General features: G+C 49.9%; 2 protein-coding genes across 8 annotated transcripts in view; one reads left to right on the top strand and one right to left on the bottom strand.

Annotated features, from left to right (window-relative positions):
* The window catches only part of UBAP2 (ubiquitin associated protein 2), a 125,868-nt gene extending 112,412 nt beyond the window's left edge, over positions 1 to 13,456 (top strand). For 5 of the 7 annotated variants that reach the window (XM_082656203.1, XM_082656201.1, XM_082656204.1 and 2 more), the window contains 12 exons: positions 1,895 to 2,078; positions 2,983 to 3,052; positions 7,232 to 7,427; positions 8,208 to 8,299; positions 8,464 to 8,511; positions 10,894 to 10,972; positions 11,196 to 11,401; positions 11,672 to 11,771; positions 11,856 to 11,963; positions 12,108 to 12,175; positions 12,255 to 12,434; positions 12,519 to 13,456. In XM_082656203.1, coding sequence (XP_082512329.1) covers positions 1,895 to 2,078; positions 2,983 to 3,052; positions 7,232 to 7,427; positions 8,208 to 8,299; positions 8,464 to 8,511; positions 10,894 to 10,972; positions 11,196 to 11,401; positions 11,672 to 11,771; positions 11,856 to 11,963; positions 12,108 to 12,175; positions 12,255 to 12,434; positions 12,519 to 12,614 — 1,427 coding nt within the window. In that variant the 3' untranslated portion in view covers positions 12,615 to 13,456. Of the gene's footprint in view, positions 1 to 1,894; positions 2,079 to 2,982; positions 3,053 to 4,806; positions 4,933 to 7,231; positions 7,428 to 8,207; positions 8,300 to 8,463; positions 8,512 to 10,893; positions 10,973 to 11,195; positions 11,402 to 11,671; positions 11,772 to 11,855; positions 11,964 to 12,107; positions 12,176 to 12,254; positions 12,435 to 12,518 lie in introns of all 7 variants that reach the window. The other 2 variants (XM_082656207.1, XM_082656202.1) reach the window with 2 other exon arrangements.
* Positions 13,457 to 14,789: 1,333 nt separating this feature from the next.
* The window catches only part of UBE2R2 (ubiquitin conjugating enzyme E2 R2), a 95,343-nt gene continuing 88,123 nt past the window's right edge, over positions 14,790 to 22,009 (bottom strand). The window contains exons 4-5 of the mRNA XM_082657476.1: positions 21,268 to 21,402; positions 14,790 to 18,057 (exon numbers count right to left, since the gene is read on the bottom strand). Of these exons, the coding sequence (XP_082513602.1) occupies positions 17,838 to 18,057; positions 21,268 to 21,402 (355 nt within the window). The 3' untranslated portion in view covers positions 14,790 to 17,837. The remainder of the gene's footprint in view (positions 18,058 to 21,267; positions 21,403 to 22,009) is intronic.

Below are 22,009 nucleotides of genomic sequence, written 5' to 3'. Positions count from 1 at the left end.
ATTAGAAATGTTATATCCACAGCAAGAAGGAGGTATTGTATTATTCTGCCCTTGTCAGACTGCACCCCCAAGTGTAGAGTGTAGGCTGGATTTAAAAGACGCTTGGCTCAGAGGCCCAGGTTCCAGGATGCTCGGAGGGCTCTCACTTCAATAATGTGAAAGACATTTCAAGCAGAAATTGGCATGCTAGTTCAGGAAAGACATTGTGAGGAAGAGAGATAAAATGTTGCTCACTATAAACACTTGGGAGAAAAGGAGGGGGCCCTCCACATCCAGCACAGCTCAGTGATCACTGGAGATAGTGTAGGTGAATCCCCGTTAGTTGTTTCCTTTGTTCTTAGCTAATTTATCTATGGTTATGATCATAGTCTAAAATGAAACTGATTTTCATTCATCATTCAGTAAAGCAAATGGGTATCCACTATCGGTATGGAAGTCAAAAAGACCCTCTTTATTTAGGAATTTTTGGAGAGTGGCCATGGGATTTTGCCAGACCAGGAGTGGGCCTCAGTTGGAATTGAAATGACACATGTGATAACGTGGGTAGCTCTGAGAACACTGGTGTCACAGGAAGTATGAATTCCACAAGCCGTAGTGGGAAGTTTCTTTTGTCCAGGCATGGGGTCGAGAGCACATAGAGGTGTACTGGAGATTTTAAGTGAGATAATGAGATGTGAAATGTCCGTAAAACATAGTGCACGTTTTAGATAGGTTTTTATGTCCTGTGCTCTCTTCTCCAACCGTCTCTCTCTCTCTCTCTCTCTCTCTCTCTCTCTCTCTCTCTCTCTCTCTCTTCCTTTCTTTCTTTCTCTCTCTGTCTCACACACACACACACACACACATACACATTCAAATTCATACAAACACACGTTCTTTGAGAGGCTTTCCGTGAACCTGTCATTAACGTGATCCGACACTCAGGGAGGTGAGTTTGGGGCCAGGGACATCTATGGTGTGTTTAGTTTCTGTAAGAACAGGTGTCATTTGGGAAGGACTGTGAGTAAAAAACAAGCCTCAGGGTTGTGAAGACCACTCTTAAGAACTGACTGTGCTGTGTTGCCCTGTTGCTGTCTGTTCTGGTTTTCGAGCTATCCTCCATTTAGAGACTAGTGTGTGTCCCCTGGACTCCCAGGGCCTCCCAAGGAAAGGTGCTGCCTCCTCCTAACTGGAAAAGACAATGATGCTTTATTCCCAAGCACATATCTGAGTTGTATGTGTGGATGGCACTAAAACTGAGTCTTTTCTGCAGCTAGGATTGATCGCATTCATGCTCTTCTGAAAGCCTAACGCGTGCGTTTGTGTGCTCTGAGGTCTGTTCTGTTCAAGCACATGCGAAGGAAGTGCTCACTGCGCTTTTGAAAGTAGGTGTGGACAGCAGGGGTGTCTTCTGCAGATTTTAGGCCTGTGTAGCTCTCCACAGTATATGTACCCTGGGCTATTAACCCCTTCCTGCCCTAAACTGTCTGTGACCTTTCACAAAGTCAGCCTGATTTGATAGAAGCAGACCTAACCCCTGGGTGGTTCGCCTACCAGACTTTCACTGTCCCTTGCTGTGCTCATGTTGTAACTGTATTTGTCAAACTTAGAGCCTCTTTCCCTTTCTGGGTGTGGCTCAGGGTCGGGTTCCTTTAGTTGGGAGGAGTATGTTCACCCCAGAGGGGCTGTGTATGCTGGTAAAGATGTCATTTCTCTCCTTGCCTGGGGCCTGTGTTCTGACAGTCCTCTCCATAGTCGCAGCAGACAGAGAAGGGCCTACCTGTGGCATGCTTGTGCATTTTCCCCAGGGGTGTAACTTTGTATATGTCTCAGCTGAGCCTGACGTGTCACAAAACATTGAGCATATTTCTGATACTTAACGGTTGGTTCTGGCGCTAAACAGATCTGTTTCTTACAGCTCCTTCATCTGTTCCAGCTCCAAAGACAACAGACCCTCCCTCCGCCCTCCCATCCGTGGGCTCCCTGCCCAGCACCACCTCTTGCACTCCGCTTCTGCCCTCTGTACCCCAGCACACTGCCGCTCTGCCCTCCTTGTCCCAGCCTGGTGACCTGTCCAGCAGCCCCCTCTCTCAACTTAGCAGGTACGTGGAAAATACGGGCTCAGAGTCCGAGGCACACGGGGGCGAAGTCCTGGAGCCCTTCTACATGGCTGTTCCCATGAGCAGAACCCACTGTTGCTCCCTGCATGATGTCCTGGCCTTTTGCAGTAAGGCCGCAGCATAGGTGGCTGGGTAGGGTCTCACAGGCACCGAGTGTGAAAGCCTTGCTGTCCTGTAATGCCCCTGCTGTCACAGAGCCCTGGGTCCCCTGGGAATCAGGTGGGTCCAAGGGGTCACTGCTACTCTTCTTCAGCCCTCAGGAGGGTGCCCCGAACCTTGTCTCTCCTCCGCATTCTGGGCCCCGTTGCTGTGATGTGGGGTGAGAGTGCTGGGGGTTTTCTGAGCAGGTCACTGCCTCGCACTTGTCGTGGTGTCAGAGATCAAGTTATCAGAACAGGGTGCAGGAGAATGGGATTTGTCTGGTCCTTACCCTGTCTTCTGAGTAGACTTCTCCTCTTTCCTCCTGTAGCCAGGAACAAAAGCGTTTGGTTTGAGTTCTGCATTTGATGGGAATTCAAGCTCTGTCTCTGGCATGTGGGGTTGAACATAGGAACTTTCTTCCCTCACACACAAATATAATGGGGTCTCTGGGGCTGGCCGTGTTCTTAGTGCAATCCTGTTCTTAGCATTTACAGTCTGCAGAGCAAATGGTTAGAGTTGTCTGAGCTGGCTCTGTAGCTTTCCTAGGGCAGGATGTCCCAGATCCTCATGGTGAGTGACCCTTTAGATCATTTCTGACCACAGAGCACCTGGACTGGGTTCCAAGGCCACATGGAAGGAAGGATGTGAAGGGATGGGCAAGCTCGTGTGCAGCCCTCCTAGACGCGTGGGTCCCTCGAGTGGAGTGCTGGGGGGTGCACACGCGGGGCTCTGCCTTGTCTTCCAGCTCTCTCTCCGGCCACCAGAGCAGCCTCTCCTCTGCGCACACGGTGCTCTCCACCAGCACGTCACACACGGTAAGTGTTTTCCTTGCTCCCTCGCCCAGCACCCTGCTTAGCCAGCTTGGAGCTTAGTCATGTGCAGGTGGGGCTTTAGTTTTTGGATTTTAAATATCTGAAATACTCTAATAGCTTGGCTGTAATGTCTCCATCTAGGTACATGGTTTGAACAGATGATTTCCTAGGCAACATGGAGGACATCTTGCTTCCTAAGTCCATGTCTCTGTGGAAGAATTGGTTCTCCACACCTGATAGATGATTGGCAGGGCTGTCAGGTGGTGAATTTGTTCCCAAGAACCCACTGAGCTCCCTGTTCATGATAAGAGACCTTTCTATCTGGCAGGGTTGGTTTTATTTGCTGGGGCTTCTTATGTTGAGGTCTTTGCAAGTTTTGTAGAGGAAAGTAGACTCGTTGCTAACTTCCGCATGGGCTCTACTAAAAGTCAAGTTTAATCAAGAGCAGTGTTCCTGGGGAATGCTCTGTTACTTTGTGAAGCCCACTGTAGGGAGAGTGCTTGAAAGGAAAGGGAGAGCTCGCGTGTCTCTGAGACTGACAGCCCAGTCAGTGTAACTGCATTCCAGGTTGCTGGTGGTCGTGGAGACTTCACTCTTGCCGTCTCAGGCCATCTTCCCCAGCTCAGAGGCAGAGGCTTTGGGAAGGTTGCTGTTGAAGAAGGAAGTGTGGGTATGGAGAGGCAAGAGTGGAAGCACAAGCGGGCGAGTGTCCTGGTGCGCTGAAGAGTGACCTAGATGGTGGTTGCTGAGGTGCGGCTTCTGAGCTGTGGAGCTGGGAGCGTGGTCTTGGGTAGGACTCGGTCTAGACCGAGCGGGCTGAGGGCTGGCAGCCGGGCCGTGCAAGGAGGCAGAGCAGCAGGCGGGTGTTGTGCTAGCAGCTGGGGAGGCTGGAACGTGGAAGGAAAGGTGCCTGGAGAGAGCACAGTGTCCCTCTCCTGGGAGACAGCAGGCTTCCACAAGGTGGAAGTAGATGGTTCCTCAAGTAGGGAAGGAAGTTTTGGGTGCAGATGAACGGGAGAGTCGGGAAACCGGGGGAAATTTGTTTCCTCTGAAGAAGAAGTCGAATCTTTCGCTGTAGAATGAAGCAATGGAAGATTCAGGTCCTATCCTTTATCAGGACCTGGCTAACATCATGGCTTTCATACTCTAGCTTTCCAAGTGAAATCAGTTTACACATAATTCTTTGTCTTAAAACACATAGATCACTGTCTTCATAGCAGAGATTGGTGTGAATATCTCTGCCCTTGGAGTAAGTTGCCCACCAGCCAGTGCCTCCTGTTTGGCCAGTGGGAGCCCTGAGATGTTCCCTTTGTGAGCCCTGCAGAGCTGGCCTCCTGTTCCGGGCACTGTGTGTTGGAGCCCAGAGCTCTTGCTCTCATGGGTTAGCTGCACTCTGTGTCTTAGCAGGAAACCCCAAATCTTACAGTCCCAATGGCCACAGCCAGAATCACCTAGTACAATTGCTAACATCGTCACAGATTCAATAACGAAAGACATAAAAAGATATATACTGAAAAGTTTTTGTCTCTTTTCTACTTGGTTGTACGCCTTTTCCTCCTATTTTCTTGATCCTCTAGTTTGTATTTTATAAACCCATAAAATGCATACATAGCAGTTTTCCTTCTGCCCTTTTTCTTTTCCTGTAATATAAATGGGAGTATTCTCTACATAGTGTCCTTTATCTTTTTCCCTCACTTAACAGTGTAGCTTCAGGAGGTTTCTGTGTTGAATCAGAGTTCTTTGTTCTTTTTTCACAGCCCTGCTGCATTACATTATTTAATCAGGCCTCCTCTGATGGAACTTTAGGGCCATTTTCAGTCTTGATACCTTGGAAATACTGTGGGTTCAGTTATAGACCACCACCGTGGGAATATTGTGGGAAAGTGAGTTATATATCTTTTGATTTCTTAGTGCATATAAGTTTTGTTTACACTATACTGTAGTCTGTTAAGGTGTGCAATAACATGTCTACAAAAACAACATATCTTAATTTAAAAATACATTATTAGCTAAAAATGCTAGCCATCACTTGAGCCTTGAGCAAGTTGTAATCTTTTTGCATTTGTAACATCAGAGGTCACTGATCATTATAGCAAATATAATAATGAAAAGACTTGAAATATTGTGAGAATTAACAAAATGTGACGCAGAGAGAGGAAGTGAGCCAATGCTGTTGGAAAAATGGTGCTGATAGACTTTCTTGACCCAGGGTTGCCTCAGACCCTCACTTTGTAAGAAACGCAGTATCTGAGAAGCACAAGAACATGAGATGTGCCTGTACAAACAACGGTGGATAACCTTCTGCACGTGTTTCACGTGTGCAGCTGTGTCTAGAGTGTAAACCCTGGAGGTGGAATTGCTAGGCATTTGTCATTTTATACAAATTGCTCTGCATAGTGATTTTAACCCACTTAGATCTCACTGGCAAAGAATGAAATGTCCTCTTTCCCCACGTCCTCCTGAAATGATGTTACCAAATATTTGTATTTTTCCAATGTGTTAATAGAAAAATGACCCGTCAGTATAGTGTTTAATCGAAAGAGCTTGAACATCTATTTTATATATTGGAAAGCCATTAATTTCTTTTTGGGTGAGCTGTTTACATTTTTCATTTTCCTGTCAGGTCTGTGGTCTTTATTTCTGTAGTAGGTAGCCCTTTGTGATGGAAAGTGCAAATATTTTTCCTAGGTTTGTCATTTTATGAATTGATTTTTGAATAGTCGGATATATCATAGTCTGTCACAGCCAGGTCTTTCCTACCTTGTCTGTAAAGGAAATCTAGTGTATTCTCCTGCCCTTCGTGTTCTGTGGAAGGTTTGGTGCAGCTGTGCTGTTCTGGGCCCATCTGAGGGGCTGAGTGGCAGCCCCGTCGGATGGTCCGAGCGAGCCAGCAGCTTGTCTCCCTCACAGATTTGAGAGGTGAGGGGGCAGATACAGACACGCCGCCAGGGTCCACTGAAGTAGGAGAGGCTTGCTGAGTGACTCTGGAGTTCCCGTGGATTCCTCATACTCCCCAGTCTGGGAATGTTCTTTTTATTTTTTTTTCTTTTTTTAATCCTGTGGTTGAAAGGTTGTGTGGCCAGTGCCACCATCACAGTGCGGTGGTCAGAGCCGTTCCTGATCCTGTGGCGGGTGCCCTTGGCTCCACGCAGGGGGCCGTGGAATGGGTGCTGGGCAGCCCTGGCCCTACCCTGGGCTCTCGTCTTCCTGGTTCTGTCTGTCCATCTAGGCGGAAGGGGCAGGAGTCCCGAGGAGCCCCAGAAGACCATAATTTCAGCGGTCTTCACTTGCTGAGCCGATTCTGGATACTAGTGCTCGGGTGGGCAGGGCGGCCCGCGGGGCTGGGACCCGCACGGCGCCGTCTGTGCCGTGGAAAGCAGAGCACACGGGGGCCCCCTTTCTCCTGGTCCTTCGCTTCTTCAGCTTCCCCTCCAGGAGTTTCCCGGCTTCTTTGTTGCGTACAAGTTCTGATTTGGAGGCTGGTCTCAGTCTTGCAGAGCCTTTTCCTTCCTCTTTGACCCTTGCTTTGCCCAGCCAGGTGTATCTCTTCCACCCACCCCTCAGCCCCTGAAGCCCTTCCTGATGCCTCGTTTACTAGCAGCTGGGCAGGACCCTTGGCACTCAGGCTCTTCACAGCTTTCTGCTAGGCTTTGCCCTTCTTTCCTCGGTGGCTCTTGTCGGGCAGGCCTAGGGCCGGGCCGGGCCGGGCCCTGCTTGGTAGTCCCTGGTGACCCACAAAGTGTCACCAGATCCTGGAGCAAAGGCCTCTCTTGGCCACCTGTGACTTCAGGTCAGAGGAGCCAGGAAGGCTCTGACTTGGGTTGGGCTGCTTGTGGCCACAGGCTCGACTCTCCTGAGGCTCCTTGCTTTTCTGTGAGGTGGCTTTTCACCTCATATTGAGATGCTCTGTGCTCATCTGTGTCTGTGCTTTGTTTCACTTACCAAAGCCTGAGCAACTTTAATGATTTTTTAGGAGGGTTTTTTGGTCTTAAATCTCCATTTTAATGGTCTTGAAAGCTCAGCTGATGAGTTGTGTCCCAATGGCCTACTGTGGCTGCAGTGTGAGAGGCCACGGTGAGCACACTGGTCCATCTGAGACTGCGGGCACACAGGCCAGGCCGGTTCTCGTGCACTCTTGTGCTTTGCCCCCAGATCCATGTGTCCTGGCTTTTGTCTTGCCAGCATGCCGGCGTGGAGAGCGCCCCTTCCCTCCAGTCCTCAGCCACCTTCTCAACGGCAGCAACCTGTGCCTCGAGTGCCGCGTCCTCAGGGCTCAGCCTGCCAAGCAGCATGAACACGGTCAACAGCCTCTGCCTGGGCGGTACCGCTGTGAGTGCCCCCAGCAGCAGTGCCAGGGCCACGCCCTTGGTGACCTCAGGTGTGTGCCCCCCGGGGCCTTTCCAGCTCCCCCGCCCCTCGAAGGTGCTGTTCTGCTTCCCGGGAGGAGGCCGAGGCGGGCAGGCCTGGGGGGGGTCCACGAGCATCGGAAGCTCACAGTCTCCCTCCGGCTGTGCCGCCACTTGCTTGTCATCTTTGTTCCACTCACCTCTTGAGGCCGGATCTTCCAGAGCTAATGTGGGGGCCAGGTTCTGGGTGATTCTGAAATCAGTGTCTGGGGGCACGCTCCCCTGGGCAGATCCCTGGCAGCCTTTGTGCTCGTAGCTCCCCATTCTTTTCTGTCCTTGCTCATCCCTGGAGCTGAGATGACGGAGCAGCTCTCGTGGGCTCTTCTGCTCTTGCTGTGACTGCCTGGCAGCCAGACCCGGGCAGACTGTGGTTTGGTAGCGACTGCTCGCCCGCCTTTGGCCCAGCTGTGCCTCTCCTGGCGCTGCCCGGCCTGCTTTGTTTTGAGGGGCAGGCGGTTCCTGCTGCTCGGGCCCTCTCGGCACAGTGCGGCCTTCAGGAGAGGGTGGCGGTGTTTTGTGCCGCGGGGCGCGGACCCCTCTGGTAACACAGCCTGGATGTGGTGGCACGTGCTCTGTCTCCCCCGCCCCCTAGCATGGCTTCCGTTTCTCTCGGCTGCTGCCCTCCCCTCTTGCCCGTGGCCTCGTCTGGGACGGCACCGTGACAGTGGGCTCGACACCCGCCGTGCCCACAGTACGTGAGGAATCTCGCCCTTGTGGTGGCCCCTTCACTCCATTTGAGTTTGCCTTCACAGGCAAAGCGCCCCCCAGCCTGCCCCAGGGGGCGCCTCCCCTGCTGCACAGCCAGTACCTCGTGGGCCCCGGAGGACTGCTTCCTGCCTACCCGGTGAGCGCACGTGGGGCTCTGGGCCGGCCCCCGGCAGGACCTGGGGGCCTTGGGTTGCTGCTGCTCCTTCCCTGAGCCCACCTCTGCCGCTCGGATCCCGGGCGTTTCTCCAGCTAGACTCCGTCAAGGCAGGGCGTCTAACAGCCTTGTTGGTCCTCACACAGGTTTATGGCTATGACGAGCTCCAGATGCTGCAGTCACGGCTGCCGATGGTGAGTGGGATTTGGGCTGGTGGCCGGGGGGATTCAGACTCTTGAGTCTCGCGCATCTCACCCGCGCGGCCGTGACTGCTACCCTCTCTGGCCTTCAGGACACTCGGCCTGAGGACTTCCCTCAGCACCACAGCTGAGAAAGCTGCTTCCATCTGGTGGTTGTGCCTGCTGCACCTACAGCCTGGGCACTCGAGCGTCCTGCGCTCGTGCCTGGGGATCTTGAAGATCATTGGGACCTGGGGCCCCAGTAGGCAGTGTCCCTACCAAACGTGGGTCCTTCTCTTCCCTCAAGTTCCACCCCTCCCCCCACCAAAACAAACAAACAAACAGGACGTGGCGCTGCTTACGTGCCCCTAGACTTTTTATTAAAAAAGTGCTCTCCGAAGTACCATCTAGTGTTTTTGGCTTCTGAAGTGGCCATTGGTGATGCTCGTGATGGCAGCTTTGTTATTCTGAGTGAGTGGCTGGAGCCAGCAGTCTTCAAGGGCCCTTCTGGGTTTAGCCTGCCATCCCGTGTATAAGAACGCTGGCCCCAGGATCTCTCTGGTTGCTGCAGTCTCACTCTGAGGGCAGCGTTGCCTCTTTATTCTAGCCCTTGCTACCAGGATGAAGCACTGGGCCTTCTCTGGGATGGCCACGTGAGCAGGACTGCAGTGCAGAAGAGGTACAGGACGAGGCACGCTCCCTGCCCGGACAGCCTGCAGGCTCCTGTACCCCCTTCTTGGTCTGGCGTTTCCCAGACTCCTGATCATTTGCAGCAGACCAGGGCATCTGTCACATTGTCTGGGAGTAAATAGCTATTTGGACCCCGATGTCAACTCTCCTGGGTATGGTCTTTCCTTTTCCCCAAGTGAAGGTGAGGTGTCCTTCCTCAGACTCCTCTCCACTGGTGTTAGCCCCTCTTGGGCTGGCCACAGAGAGCTCAGGGAGCTGCAGGCACCACCTCTACCTCCCAGGCCCCAGTGGCTGATGCTCGTGTCTCTCAGAAGACCCTTTCATCTGCTTGGAATGTTTCCATAGGTTGGTAGCTGGGCAGCTCTTCCCCAGTGTGCAAACCAGCAGCCAATCACACTACTGCTCAAGGGGCCTGCGGGACTTTCCAGCTGCTGCCCATGTCCCTGGAGGGCCCAGAAAGGATATTGAGGACATGATGACAGATTTCTAGAGTGGAAAACAGAACTTAGGGTTTCTGGGGATGCCTTAAGCCCTAGGGCTTTGCAGGGAAACCAGAAGCGGCCCTAGTCCCCCTGACACTCAGGAAACCTTGCAGCCAGGAGCCCCAGGGCATCAGAGATGGAATGCAGGAGGTGGTCCTGAATGAGTCTGAAGGTGGTGCCTGGTTGGGCCCCTAGGAATGACTCAGTGGGATTCTAGCCCTGGGAATCATCCTGGGCTGCTGCATATTGCTTCAATCTTTTTGTGCCTTAGAAGCAATCACCTCTGAGCCTGCCTTTTGAGATGCATTTCTTTCATTTTCCCCTTTGGTTATTTCTTAGATTCTGATACTTTTGTGCCTCATTTCCACCTTTGGATTTTCTTGTGTCAAAGAACTCCCCCTCCTGGGCTTCCTCCAGGCCTGTCCCCGCTTGTGTTCTACTAACTGTGCTTTTCTAGCCCTGCCTTCTGTTGTGGTTCTGGTCTGAGGGTGCCGTGGGTTTCCTGGAGGTGTCTGGGAGATGGGGCCAAAGGAGGCTGTAGGTGCCTTTCCTAGACACTGCTGCCCACGAGGAAAGCAGGAGGGCTTTCCCTCGGCTCAGAGGACCGGGGTGTAGTATGTCCAGGGCTGGCAGAGCCCTGGGCGGTGGGTGAGGGTCAGGGCAGGCCTCCCCTTCTTCATAGAGCTCCACTGTGTTTTGCCTCAGCATCCACGCTTGTCCTGACTCCTGTGCAATGTCAGCGTTGCCAGGGCAGAGTGGGCGGTCTCTCCTAGCTCAGGACCTGACCCCTGTTAAACCCTTTTGGCCCCTCCTCCTCCTCAGGTTTCTCCTTGTCCTGTTAACTTTCCTAGCTGCCCTTCAGAATCCCTCTCACTGGAGAAGCCAGGAGAGTTGGTTTGGCCCATGACATTCACCAGCATCCATCTGTGATGTAGAATGGATGTGTGTGACTGGGCCTCCGCTGGCTCTGCCCGGGGAAGGCTGAGGGATCGGTCAGTGCGTCTACATGCTGTGTGCCTGCCACACTGCACAGCTCTGACCGGCACCATTTGTTTTGAATTCTCTGTGAGTGCTGCCCTCTGGTGGTGTGCCTGTGACGTCCCTGCGGTCTGGTCGGCCTGGGGAATGTGGCATTGCCTGGAGCATCCGTACTGCCTGCAGGTTCTGCTGTCCTGGGAGTGGGGTGAGGCTCTTGTGCTGACTGAACCTCTCTGGTCTCTCCTAGGATTACTATGGGATTCCTTTCGCTACACCCGCAGCCCTCGCCAGTCGAGATGGGAGCGTTGCTAATAATCCCTATTCAGGTTAGTCTTGTTCAGGGGGTTAGGCATGGGGGCGGAGTGCTCATCGGACTGGCCTGTGGCTCATCCCGGGAGTCTGGAAACAGACGCAGAAGGGCTGCAGAGACCTACCGGCTTCCTGTTGTTGTGCTGGCAGCCAGGCCTGTTCCTGTTCACGGGGACCAGTCTGGCTTTTTCCTGGCTGGATAGGGGGCAGTGACTGGATTCAGTGCCCCGTTTCTCCCAGGTGATGTCACAAAGTTTGGCCGAGGAGACTCTGCGTCCCCTGCACCTGCCACCACCCTGGCTCAGCCCCAGCAGAGCCAGTCCCAGGCCCACCACACAGCCCAGCAGCCCTTTCTGAACCCTGCCCTGCCACCTGGCTACAGCTACACTGGCCTCCCCTACTATACAGGCGTACCCAGTGCCTTCCAGTATGGGCCCACCGTGTTTGTGAGTATTCAGGGGGGTGTTACTCCAGCTCCAGGGAACGGAAGCAGGGAGGGAGGGACAGGTCCCCACTCAGAGTGTCACCTGGCCTTGAGGAATGAGTCCGGCTTGGGGGCGAGGTTCCTTTCCCATCTGTTTTGAGATCTAGCGTGTTGCGCTACTGAAGACACCTCCCTAGTGGTTGTGCCACGAACTGCCTGAGGCTAAGCCGGGGTGACCTGCTTCCCCAGCTCTGTCCCCCTACTAATGCCTCTCCTGCTTGCCTGCCACCAGGTCCCCCCGGCCTCAGCCAAGCAGCACGGTGTGAGCCTCAGCAGCCCCACCACCCCTTTCCAGCAGGCCAGTGGCTATGGCCAGCACAGCTACAGCGCAGGTGAGGGGTGCTTCCGCCACGGAGAGGCACGGGAAGGACAGGCTCACCTAGCTCACACGTGCCTCTTGTCCCCTGCCGTGCTAGGTTACGATGACGTGAGCCAGGGGGCGGCGGCGGGAGACTACACCAAGGGTGGCTATGGTGGATCATCGCAGGCACAGAGCAAGTCTGCAGGTTCTGGGCCTGGCAAAGGTAGGCCTTTCCAGGATTGCGGCCCAGAGCAGTCGTCTCCTCCCCTGACTCCTTCTCAGGCGAGGCTGCCCCAGAGGGCCCCTGGAGCGGGGGGAGGCTGGCGCTGGGGCCAGCTGATGTGGGAACAGCCGCTTTTCCTTCTAGGAGTGTCGGCGTCTTCGAGCGGCCCCGGCCTCCCTGACGTGACTGGGTCCGTCTACAGCAAGACTCAGGTGAGGGAGGGCCGGCACTGGCGGGAGGGCTGGCAGAGTGCTGCCAAGCGAGCCTCACTGTCGTCTCTCTGCCCTGCAGACTTTCGACAGGCAGGGATTTCACGCAGGGACCCCACCACCGTTCAGCCTGCCCTCGGCCTTGGGCTCCCCTGGGCCCCTGGGCCCCGGTTACGCGCCCTCACCGCTCGTGCACGTCCTGCCCGCCCACCAGCAGCCTCACTCACAGCTGCTGCACCACCACCTCCCGCAGGACGCTCAGGTGAGCCCGGTGGAGCAGGCGGCCATCCTGCCCTGGGCTGGGGGCTCCGCTGCAGCCTTGACAGCCTTCTCTCCTCCTCCTCAGAGCGGCGCGGGTCAGCGCAGCCAGCCCAGCTCCCTGCAGCCCAAGTCACAAGCCTCCAAACCTGCCTACAGCAACTCTCCATACTGGACAAACTGAACCCTGAAGAGCTGGGGGGCCAGGGCGGGGCCTACCCCGGGCAGGAGAGCGCACAGAGCCCGGCACCCTCCCCAGAGTTTCTGAGACGTGTCAGCCGAGCCTCTGTGGGGAGCCTGCCTCCCAGACTCCCTGTTGTATGTAATGTATTTATGTATGTATTTGTAAATGTGGTAGAAGGCTTGGGGGAGGGGGGAGCAGCTGCTCCTCTCCCCCCTCAAGCCCCTTCCTGCTGTAGCAGCAGCAGCCCCCTTCCCCCCTTCTGCCTTCAGGCCTTCTACAGAGCCCCCCGGTGGGCAGCGTCTGGAAGGGCTGGCTGGAGGCAGTTTGGGGACTGGGGTCAGGTACCAATGAAGAATCACGGCTCATCTCCCTCCCTTCTCCCTCCCTTGTAAACCATTCTTTGAGTTTTCGTCCCTGTGTAATTACTTTATCCCTTGCTTTTTGAGAAACTGGTCCTTTTGTCATCTGTCATGTTCCCCTCCCTCCAAACCTTGATCTGGGAATGGCAGAGAGATAGCCCTGCCCCGCCCCCCCCCCCCCCCCCCTTAGAGGTGGCACCTGTTTGTCTCCACAGAGAGCTGGGGCTTCGGCTTCTGATCTGGTCTTGTCCCCAGAGACTTGCCTTCCTCTGGCTGACCATTTTTAAAATAATCTGAATTTGTGCTCAGAGATACTCAGCCAGTCAGCTCCCCTTTAAAAAAAAAAAAAATCAAAGCTATGCCTTCATCTCAGTGACAACATGTCTCCAAGCAAAGGCTCCTCTATTCCAGTCGTCCTGAACCGGGTGGGCGACTGTTTCAGAGGTTTTCTCTTTTGCCCAAACTCCACCTAATAAAGTTCTGAGAGCATACTTTCTCTGTGTGGTGTGACTCAGGGAGAGCTCAGGGCAGAGACCATCTTCATTATGGTTCCAGGGACCCTGGACTTCACAGGGCTGAAGTAGAGCTCCCGTGGTCACAGGCTTCTGATAACGGGGTGTTAGGGCTTCAGTGGGTATTCCTTGCTTTGCTGGGCCCTTCTCTTGTCCCAAAACAATCAGCATTCAGGGAGGGAAAAGGTAAAGGACGCAGCTGACAAGGTAGCTAACCCTCCTGACAGGCAGTGCTTATCAACGGTTACCTTTGTTTTTCTTGCAACTCTGTAACAGACTTAGGGGACAAGGCGGTCTCTAAAAGGGTCTTGTCAACAGGATATTATGGTAGGGTAATTTCTTTTCCAAAGGAACAAAGGTAAGAACTCTGAGAATACAGTTCCAGGCCTAAGTTTGCACAGCTAAACCTCTCTGCCCTTTGCTCTTCATCAACCAAATGCAATCTTGATTGACCGTCGAGGACTGTGGCGGGACAGATGACTAGTGAGCCAGGGTGGTGTGAAGTAGGTAAGTGGGTCCTGGGCTAAGTATCTGCTCCAGAAAGTCCCAAGGAACCATTCACCTGGGGCCAGGATTCTGACTTCTCTTAAGCTCCTCCCTCCCGATTCCAGGCCACCAGTCCAGAAGGAACTGGGGCCGTAAAACTATCCATGTCTCCGCCAGGAGGCAGATCTCCATGCTTGTCTGAGGCGCAGCTGTATTCCAGCCTGGCAGCTGGCTCAAGGCCTTGAGGTGTTGCCCGAGGCATTATAGCATCCCGTTTCAAGTCAGCATGCCAGAACCAGCCCAGGGGGTACAGTCTTTACCTTGTCTGTTTTTGACCTCCAAAATCAATGGTCATTCATCAGATAGGTCAAGCACTGCTGGCTTAAAAAAAAAAAGTGTCCACAACTGAAACTTACTAAATTATGTGATCTATTGCTTTCTGATCCCTTCTTTTAGCAGCGGGAAGTTGACAAGTGACAATGAAAACAAAAAACTTGCGTAAGGAGGGCAGTGGGGCACTCCTCCATCACTTCACCGACCTACTTGTACTGGCAGCTTGCGCCCTATTTCAGAATTAAGGTTAACAAATGGCTTTGTCTTTAATAACCTTTCTTAAAAGCTGGTAAGGATCTGGGGATATTTATTCTGCAAGGAGGTGAGTTGAGCAGACTGTCAAAAGGCAGGTGAGCAAGATTTGGTTTTTGTTTTAGTTTTTCAGCTGACTCCTGTGCATAATCTGCAAGGGAACAGAGCAAGTATTAAGACCACCTTTTAATTTTAATACACAAAAAAAGAAGAGGGTCATCCCATGGGGAAGTAGCAATACAGGTATATTTTATTTCACATTTTATTAGTAGACAGATGGGCAGAAAAAGACAAAAAATAAACCACTAAAGGGGAAATTGAACACAAAATGCATCAGATAATCTTTTCTCATAAGTTAAACTAAAGAAAAACATCTACAATTTCAGCTAAGAAAACTATTAAAGTCAGGTGTGTCCTGCTGGTTTCAGAATAGTTGAAAATTGCATCTGAATCTTTGTAAATGTAAACCTTTTTAAAAATCAGGGTGGGAGGGTAGAGAGTTAATTTTCAGTGGAGAACTACACATTTTCCCCTTCAATCGCTTACTATGTATTTTCCAAACATAAGGAAACCAGCAAATAAAGAAGCAAATAATTACCAGGGAAGAGGAAAGAAGGGACTACAAAAAAGCTTGGCTAATAGAAAAAAGAACTCTGGAATGATGTGAAATGAAAGGGGAAGACTGCGAGAAGCAACAACAGAATCATAATGTACGTTCTCCACCCAGCCTCAAAATACACAGACCTGAAGAGCATCCAGAGGCCTCCACTAGAATCGAAAGGAACCTAAAAATGCAGGATGGATCCTGAATTCATGTTACACCAAATAATCAGCACAACTGTACTCACAAGGTTGTGGCCTAAGCCTGAGATCTCCACTCCCGAAAGAAGTTACGCGCTTCAGTTTTCTTTTGCCATAGTATGTGTTCGCAGGACAGAGCTCTGGAACCAGCACCTGGGTTTTACAAGTCAGTCTGAGCTATCAGAATGTCCCACCTCCTAGCAAATCAGCACACCCCAGTCTTTTCTGGAACTGACGACTACTCTCATCAGAGGCAAACCCAGCTCTGAAGAGTAACACCCCAAAGGCTGAGAGGTACAACCTCCACCTGGCTCTCTGAGTCAACGTAAAACAGAGGCCAGCAGGGCCTGTGCGACAGGGCTGAGTAGCACAGCACCTCCCACAGTGCCAAGGAGTCTGGCCTGCCCTGGGGGAGAGACGCTTTGGCAGGAAGAGAAAAGGCTTAGTTTTAGGGCTCCGAGAGAGCGTAAGACCAAGCACGCGGCGCACGCGTGTGTGTTTTGGGAGTGTGGAGTGATTGATAGGGGGTGATCAGAGCATTATGAGTATGTGTGGGGCAAAAAACTAGTTTCAACGTCCTTCTATGAGAGTTTGCACTCGGTATTTTGTCACAGGAGAGCTGCTCTGTTCTCTGAATCTGACTGGAGTCGCTTGACTCAGGGGTGCAAGTAGGCCATGGAGTTTGGACAGATTCTGGGACCAGGCTCAACAGTGTCCCATGTGAACCTTAGCACGTTCAACATTCCCACTTTTTTAAGACTAGATTCCAGAGAAGGCTGCTGGGAATTAGTTGGCAAATGTTTGGAGAGTTTGAAGAGCGAATGAAAACCCTGAGATCAGAAAGGAAGGAGGAACTAAGGACCTAAGTATCACAGACTGTGTCCTAGGGTCCATCCTACCTCTGTCCCTCATCAACCCTTTCGTTCTTTCTGAGCTATACGATCTGAAGAAAAGGAGTTGAACGCTAGCGCGCAGGGATCTGAAGTAGGTTCATAGCGGTATTTTCCCCACTGAAAGAACACTGCCCTCCTGTGAACTGACCCGCCCCCATAAGAAACAAAAATCATCGCCAAGTACTGAAGAAGTCCCTGGTTGGTGAAGGCTGATGGAACTCGGTATTGATTGAAGTAACACACGATCGACACCGGGGAAATCAAGGCTGCAGCAATTGCGTGGCAGGAAGATCTAGCGTTGCCCAGACACTGCTTGCAGCCAACTCCCTTGGCTCTGCCAGAAGAGTCAAAGAAGCTCAGGGGAAAGCTCCATGCACAACTTCCGCTTGCACTCCATAGCCCGAGCACATTGAAAGGAGAGAAAAGTCCAGGTCACATCCAGTGAGAAAAGCGGGAACCGGTCACGCATGTCTCACATATATCCACAGTTACCACTATCAGTATAAGCAGCTCAATGAAAACCAAAATCTTAACACATGCACCTAGTATTAATACTAAGTAATTAAAACTCGCTACTTAAAAAAAATCCTCATGGTGAGAGTGTATCTTTCAGGGAAAGGCCATGTTAAATATATAAAACAGATGTTTTCTCTCCCAACAACAGTGGTCCCCAGTAGTTTGACTTTTTCCCCCAGCAGCATCAACCAAAACCAGCATAGTGATTTTAACTCTTCGTTCCCGTCACTAAGACTCCACACACACACACACACACACACACTAATCCCCACTCTCTCCCCACTCCCTGGGGGAAAAAAATAACTCTGCCTTCAAAATAAATAGCAATCAGTTCTATGTAAAGTATGAATATTTATTTCAGGCTTTAGATCCCAATCGATTTCGAAAAACAAAATCTGATCTCTCAGAGTAGCTGAGGCCTCTGTGTTAGGCTGAAGGGCCCTGTGCCCTTAGGAACACGTTTCAACAGGTTCAGAACAAAGTCCCTGACGCCTGCTGTACCCCAGCCTTAAGAAGGGAAAGAAAATTCACCACCACGGGGCTGAACGAATGCACACACACACTAAGGTAAATGAGCAGCTAAAACTTGGCAAATTTGCTTTGTTAAGAAATGTTTTGTGGGGCTTTTATGGTTTTTTTTTCTTTTGCTACCCAGCATATGCAGCACTTGTGAACTCCCGATGGGTTCCCAGCTTTAAACACATTAAACGTCTTGATGAAAGACTAATTCTTCAAGAATCTAAAAACAGACCAAACGTGTTTTGCTGTGAACACTTTGCAGAGACGAAGTGAGGTGGGAGTTTGAGTTTAAAGAAAAAAAAAAAGAATCAATACAGTGATGGAAGGGTAAAGAATGCAAGAATTCAGACATTCTGTGGAGGATTAGTTTCTCTCCGTTAAGAGGTCCATAAAAAGGAGCAAACTGAGATCCATAAGGGGAGTCACCAGGAGCCGTTTGTTTTCCCCACCCCCATGATAGGTTTTTGCTGAGGGGCCACTGCTAGGTCCCCACTTGCTCCCCTCCCTTTGGCCTGAGACGGCAGGGCAGTACAGGGGCCTCGAAGGAGCACGTCACGACTCCTCATTCCCAGAATCATCATCGTCATAACAGTCGGCATCTTCCTCCTCCTCATCTTCATCATCAATGTCGTCGTCGTACAAGTCGTCATAAAGCAAATCTGAGCTGTTGTCATTGGAAGGCACTTTAGTTTTGATGCAGTATTCCGCCAGGGTCGTGGGGACCTTCACTCCATCCTTTTCTGCTTCGGCTTTAGTGGCTGACACCTGTTTCCTGAAGGGAGGATAGTTTATATAAGTCTCTGGAAGATGGATTTATAATTGGCCTAAACAATCCAAAATTCCTTACTGGTTTCTGAACTTTAGTACCTACCTACCTGAAAGCATCTTTGATAAGATACCCTCTACTACACCAAAGGTTCTAGCCCATCAAGTACCATTCTGAAGGACACTTAAAAATGACCCTTCTGAGGGCTTCCCTGGTGGCGCAGTGGTTGAGAGTCCGCCTGCCGATGCAGGGGACGCGGGTTCGTGCCCCGGTCCGGGAAGATCCCACATGCCGCGGAGCGGCTGGGCCCGCGAGCCATGGCCGCTGGGCCTGCGCGTCCGGAGCCTGTGCTCCGCAACGGGAGAGGCCACAACAGTGAGAGGCCCGCGTACCGCAAAAAAAAAAAAAAAAAGACCCTTCTGAAGGGCATTTAAAGCCATGCACCTCACATGCTGGTTGGCCAGAAATCACCTCAGGTTTTCCGCCCTGTCTTCCCGCACTAAACTCGGAATGCAGTCCCATCAACTCAATAGTCCTCCTACTTAGAGAAAAATCCAAATATCTTATGTTGGATTCCAAAGTCTTGCATGATCCACCTGCCTATCGCTTCATTCTTGCCACCCATTACTTTCTCCAATTCCAAAACATTCAGGCCACTCGGGGGGTTTTTTAGTACCTGCAAACATACCTAGTTGATTTTTCTGTGAGGACCAGTTGCTCTTCTGCCCTACATACGGTTGACTGCTTCTTGTCACTCAGATATGAACTTATATGTCACCTTAGAGGAGGCCTATTCGGACAATCCAACTTAAAGCAGCCATCTTGTAATTCCTTCATCTTATCCTACTCATCTTCCTCATTTGTTCATTTTTCCGTTGTTCTCCTTGCGCCCCTGAATGTGAGCAGAGACCTTGTCTATCTTAGTTAATTCTATTTCCCCAGTGCTTAGAACACCGCCTGGGCACATACAGCTGTGCAACAAATACTGACTGTATGAACGCATGAAGGTTAATGTTTCCTTCAACAAGTATGAAAATTCGACCCCTCAAGGGACTAGAAAAACTGAACTTAAAAACATCAAACCACTATTCTCAGGACTTCCCTGGTGGTCCAGTGGCTAAGACTCTGTGATCCCAATGCAGGGGGCCCGGGTTCGATCCCTGGTCAGGGAACTAGATCCCGCATGCCACAACTAAGAGTTCGCATGCCGCAACTAAAGATCCCGCATGCCGCAGCTTAAAAAAATTAAAAAAAAAACCCCACATGCCACAACTAAGACCCGGCGCAGCCAAATAAATGAAGTACTTTAAAAAGCCCCACAAAAACACAACCACTATTCTCCCTTTTAATTAGACCTCTCTTGGTGGATCCTGTTGCCTTACATCCTGATGCTGCTGAGGCTTTCAGGCTTGAATCTCTCTTCTCACAGCTTTCTCCTTGAACCATCTTGTCCATTCCCATGGTTCTAACCCTTCATGCTGACAGCTCTCAAATCATCAGGGTCCAGCCTAAACTTTTCTTCTGAGCTCTATACCCTTATATGAGCAACTGGATGTCTCTGTCCTGACGTTCCATAGGAATCCTAACTCCGGAAGTCTGCATTTGTCATTGTCCACCTCCATGGAGTATTCAGTTCCTAAAATTATAACTCTTACTACTCCAAAGTCTTAAATGTTTTCAAATCTGTTTTCTCATTCTTGATTGTTACTACGTCAGTTTAGTCTTCATCTCAGCCTCCTCAAACCTCAGCCGGTATCCTGGTCAGTTGTGTTCTTTTGGAACTCAAATAGGATTATCCTTTCACACAAAATCTTTAAGTGACACTCCAACACCTCTAAGATTAAGGACCAAACCCACCCTATGACTTCAGTGTCTTTTAAGACCTGATGCATTTCTTAATTTCCCATTACTTCTCAAATCAGAATTTACAATTCTCTTGATGTGTCATGCTGTTATTATACACCTGTGTTTTAGCAAGCATGTTTCTCTCTCCCTGAAAAATTCTTGGTTATGAAGCATTATCTCTCCTAGGAACCATATTATATGTTCCTTCCACTGTATTTTGTTTATGCTTCTACAGTTGCACTTATCATATTACATGTTCATTTCTTTGTTTACAAACAAAAGTATGAGCTCTCTAAGGAGAAAGACTATGCCTTACACCCTCCCTTTCCTTGAACATCAGGCTCCAGTCCTGACTATTTTATGAAGCATTCCCATTTTCCAATCCTCAGTCCACTCTCACTCTAAACTTCTACAGGTCTTTACTATTTACACTAGTTATCTTCAATCTTTGGTATATACCAGTCACCTAAGTGGCTTGGTAAAAACAAAATACAGATGCCCAGATTCTATCCTTGTAATTTCATTAAATGACTCTGGATTAGGGAGAGGGTCTAAGAAGCTGATTACGGTGGGCAGAAAACTTATTCAGCTGTCAGATGACATGCATTTTTTTTTCATATCACATGGTATAATGCCAACTAGATTTATAGAGAGGGACTTTGAAAAGTCACAGAATGTGCTGCAACTGTCCTTGGGGCTCTACCAATCACTAAGTACTGTTAGGAAAATCTTATATCCTATGTAGGATATAATTTGAGAGATGAATGGTTGAGCCTAATACCTTTTTTTTTTTTTACAGATGGAAATATTAAAAACCCCCAAAAGTTAACTGATAAAAGGTCACATGACAGTGGCAGAGCTACTCTATTAGAAGTAGAATAAGAATCTACTCCTTATTCTTATTCAGTCTCCTGATTCTTATTCTAGGGCTCTGTTAGACCATATACTAGAGTTGCTGATAATGGGGATTCCTAGAAGATACTTGCTGCTATGGTCAGAAAGGCCATATAAGGTTTCATTAATAAAAAATTTGAAAACAAAAATACCTGGAATGTCTGGAATACACTGGGTGTTTGATACATTTAAAGGACATGTTCAAAACCCAGAACAGTGTCCCTAAAATGATCAGGAGGAAGAGTTTGCAAACGTGACTAGTTTAGAACCTGGAAGTTCTGTGTCCTGGGAAATCAGATCTGCTGTCTCAAAAGCCAAACTCATTAGGCTCAGGCAGAAACCTCTTCCCAAACAATAAATCTAACTGACAGAAGTGGAGTGGATATTTAAGTTCAATTTAAACCCTTGGTTCTAGGATATACTTTGGTTCTGTATGAAGACTTGAAATCAAACAGAAGACAAAACAAAACACCTTACCTAATGATTTCAGCATATTCTTTGTCTTTTCCTTTACTGTCCCTCCATTTCCTGAACATAACCGAGGCATCCACATTGGCTGGGGAGAAGGTGTTGGGCTCATTAAGCAATGAGATTACACTTAACAGGATAGTCCTAGAAACAGGAAAAAAGGGTCAGCTATGAATATTCATATTCACAGTATTCAATAGTATTTTGTTTTAAATTTAAGACTATATTTGAGACTTTAGGGAAATGGAAATAGAGTATCAAAATTTTGTTTTCAGTACTCATCTGGCTAGGCTAGGAACAAGCTGCTACCTGGGAGACAAAGCAGAGGGAATCTGAGTTTAGCATAAAAGTTAGGTTGCAGGGCAAAATATGAACTCTGTAGAAGGCACTGTCTTAACTGGCAACATGTTCCAATCTACAAAAATTGGAGGTCTGGAAGCTTTTCAAATAACATTTAAAAAATTAACAAGTTAAGTGCAATAGGAAAAAGCAGGAACAAAAAACATTTAGCTTGAAGGCAATCTTTTTGTGGAAAAGGGTAAAAATGATGCTACTCCATATATCTAATTCATACCATGGCTGCTTAGAAGATCTGAAAACCAATATCACATACAAATGTATTTCTTTTCCATACTTCTAAGGGAAGCAAGATAAGAGTTAAGCAGGTGAATGGAGAAAAAGCAATAGCCTTGACATGGAAGAACTAGTCTCTGAATAACAGAAATCTTGATTCAAAAAATATTTACTAAAC

Source organism: Grampus griseus, assembly GCF_964374135.1.
Source record: "Grampus griseus genome assembly, chromosome: 6".
Lineage (NCBI taxonomy): Eukaryota > Metazoa > Chordata > Mammalia > Artiodactyla > Delphinidae > Grampus > Grampus griseus.
The sequence above is the reverse complement of the archived record's forward strand: the minus strand, read 5'-3'. Positions and strand labels throughout refer to the sequence as shown.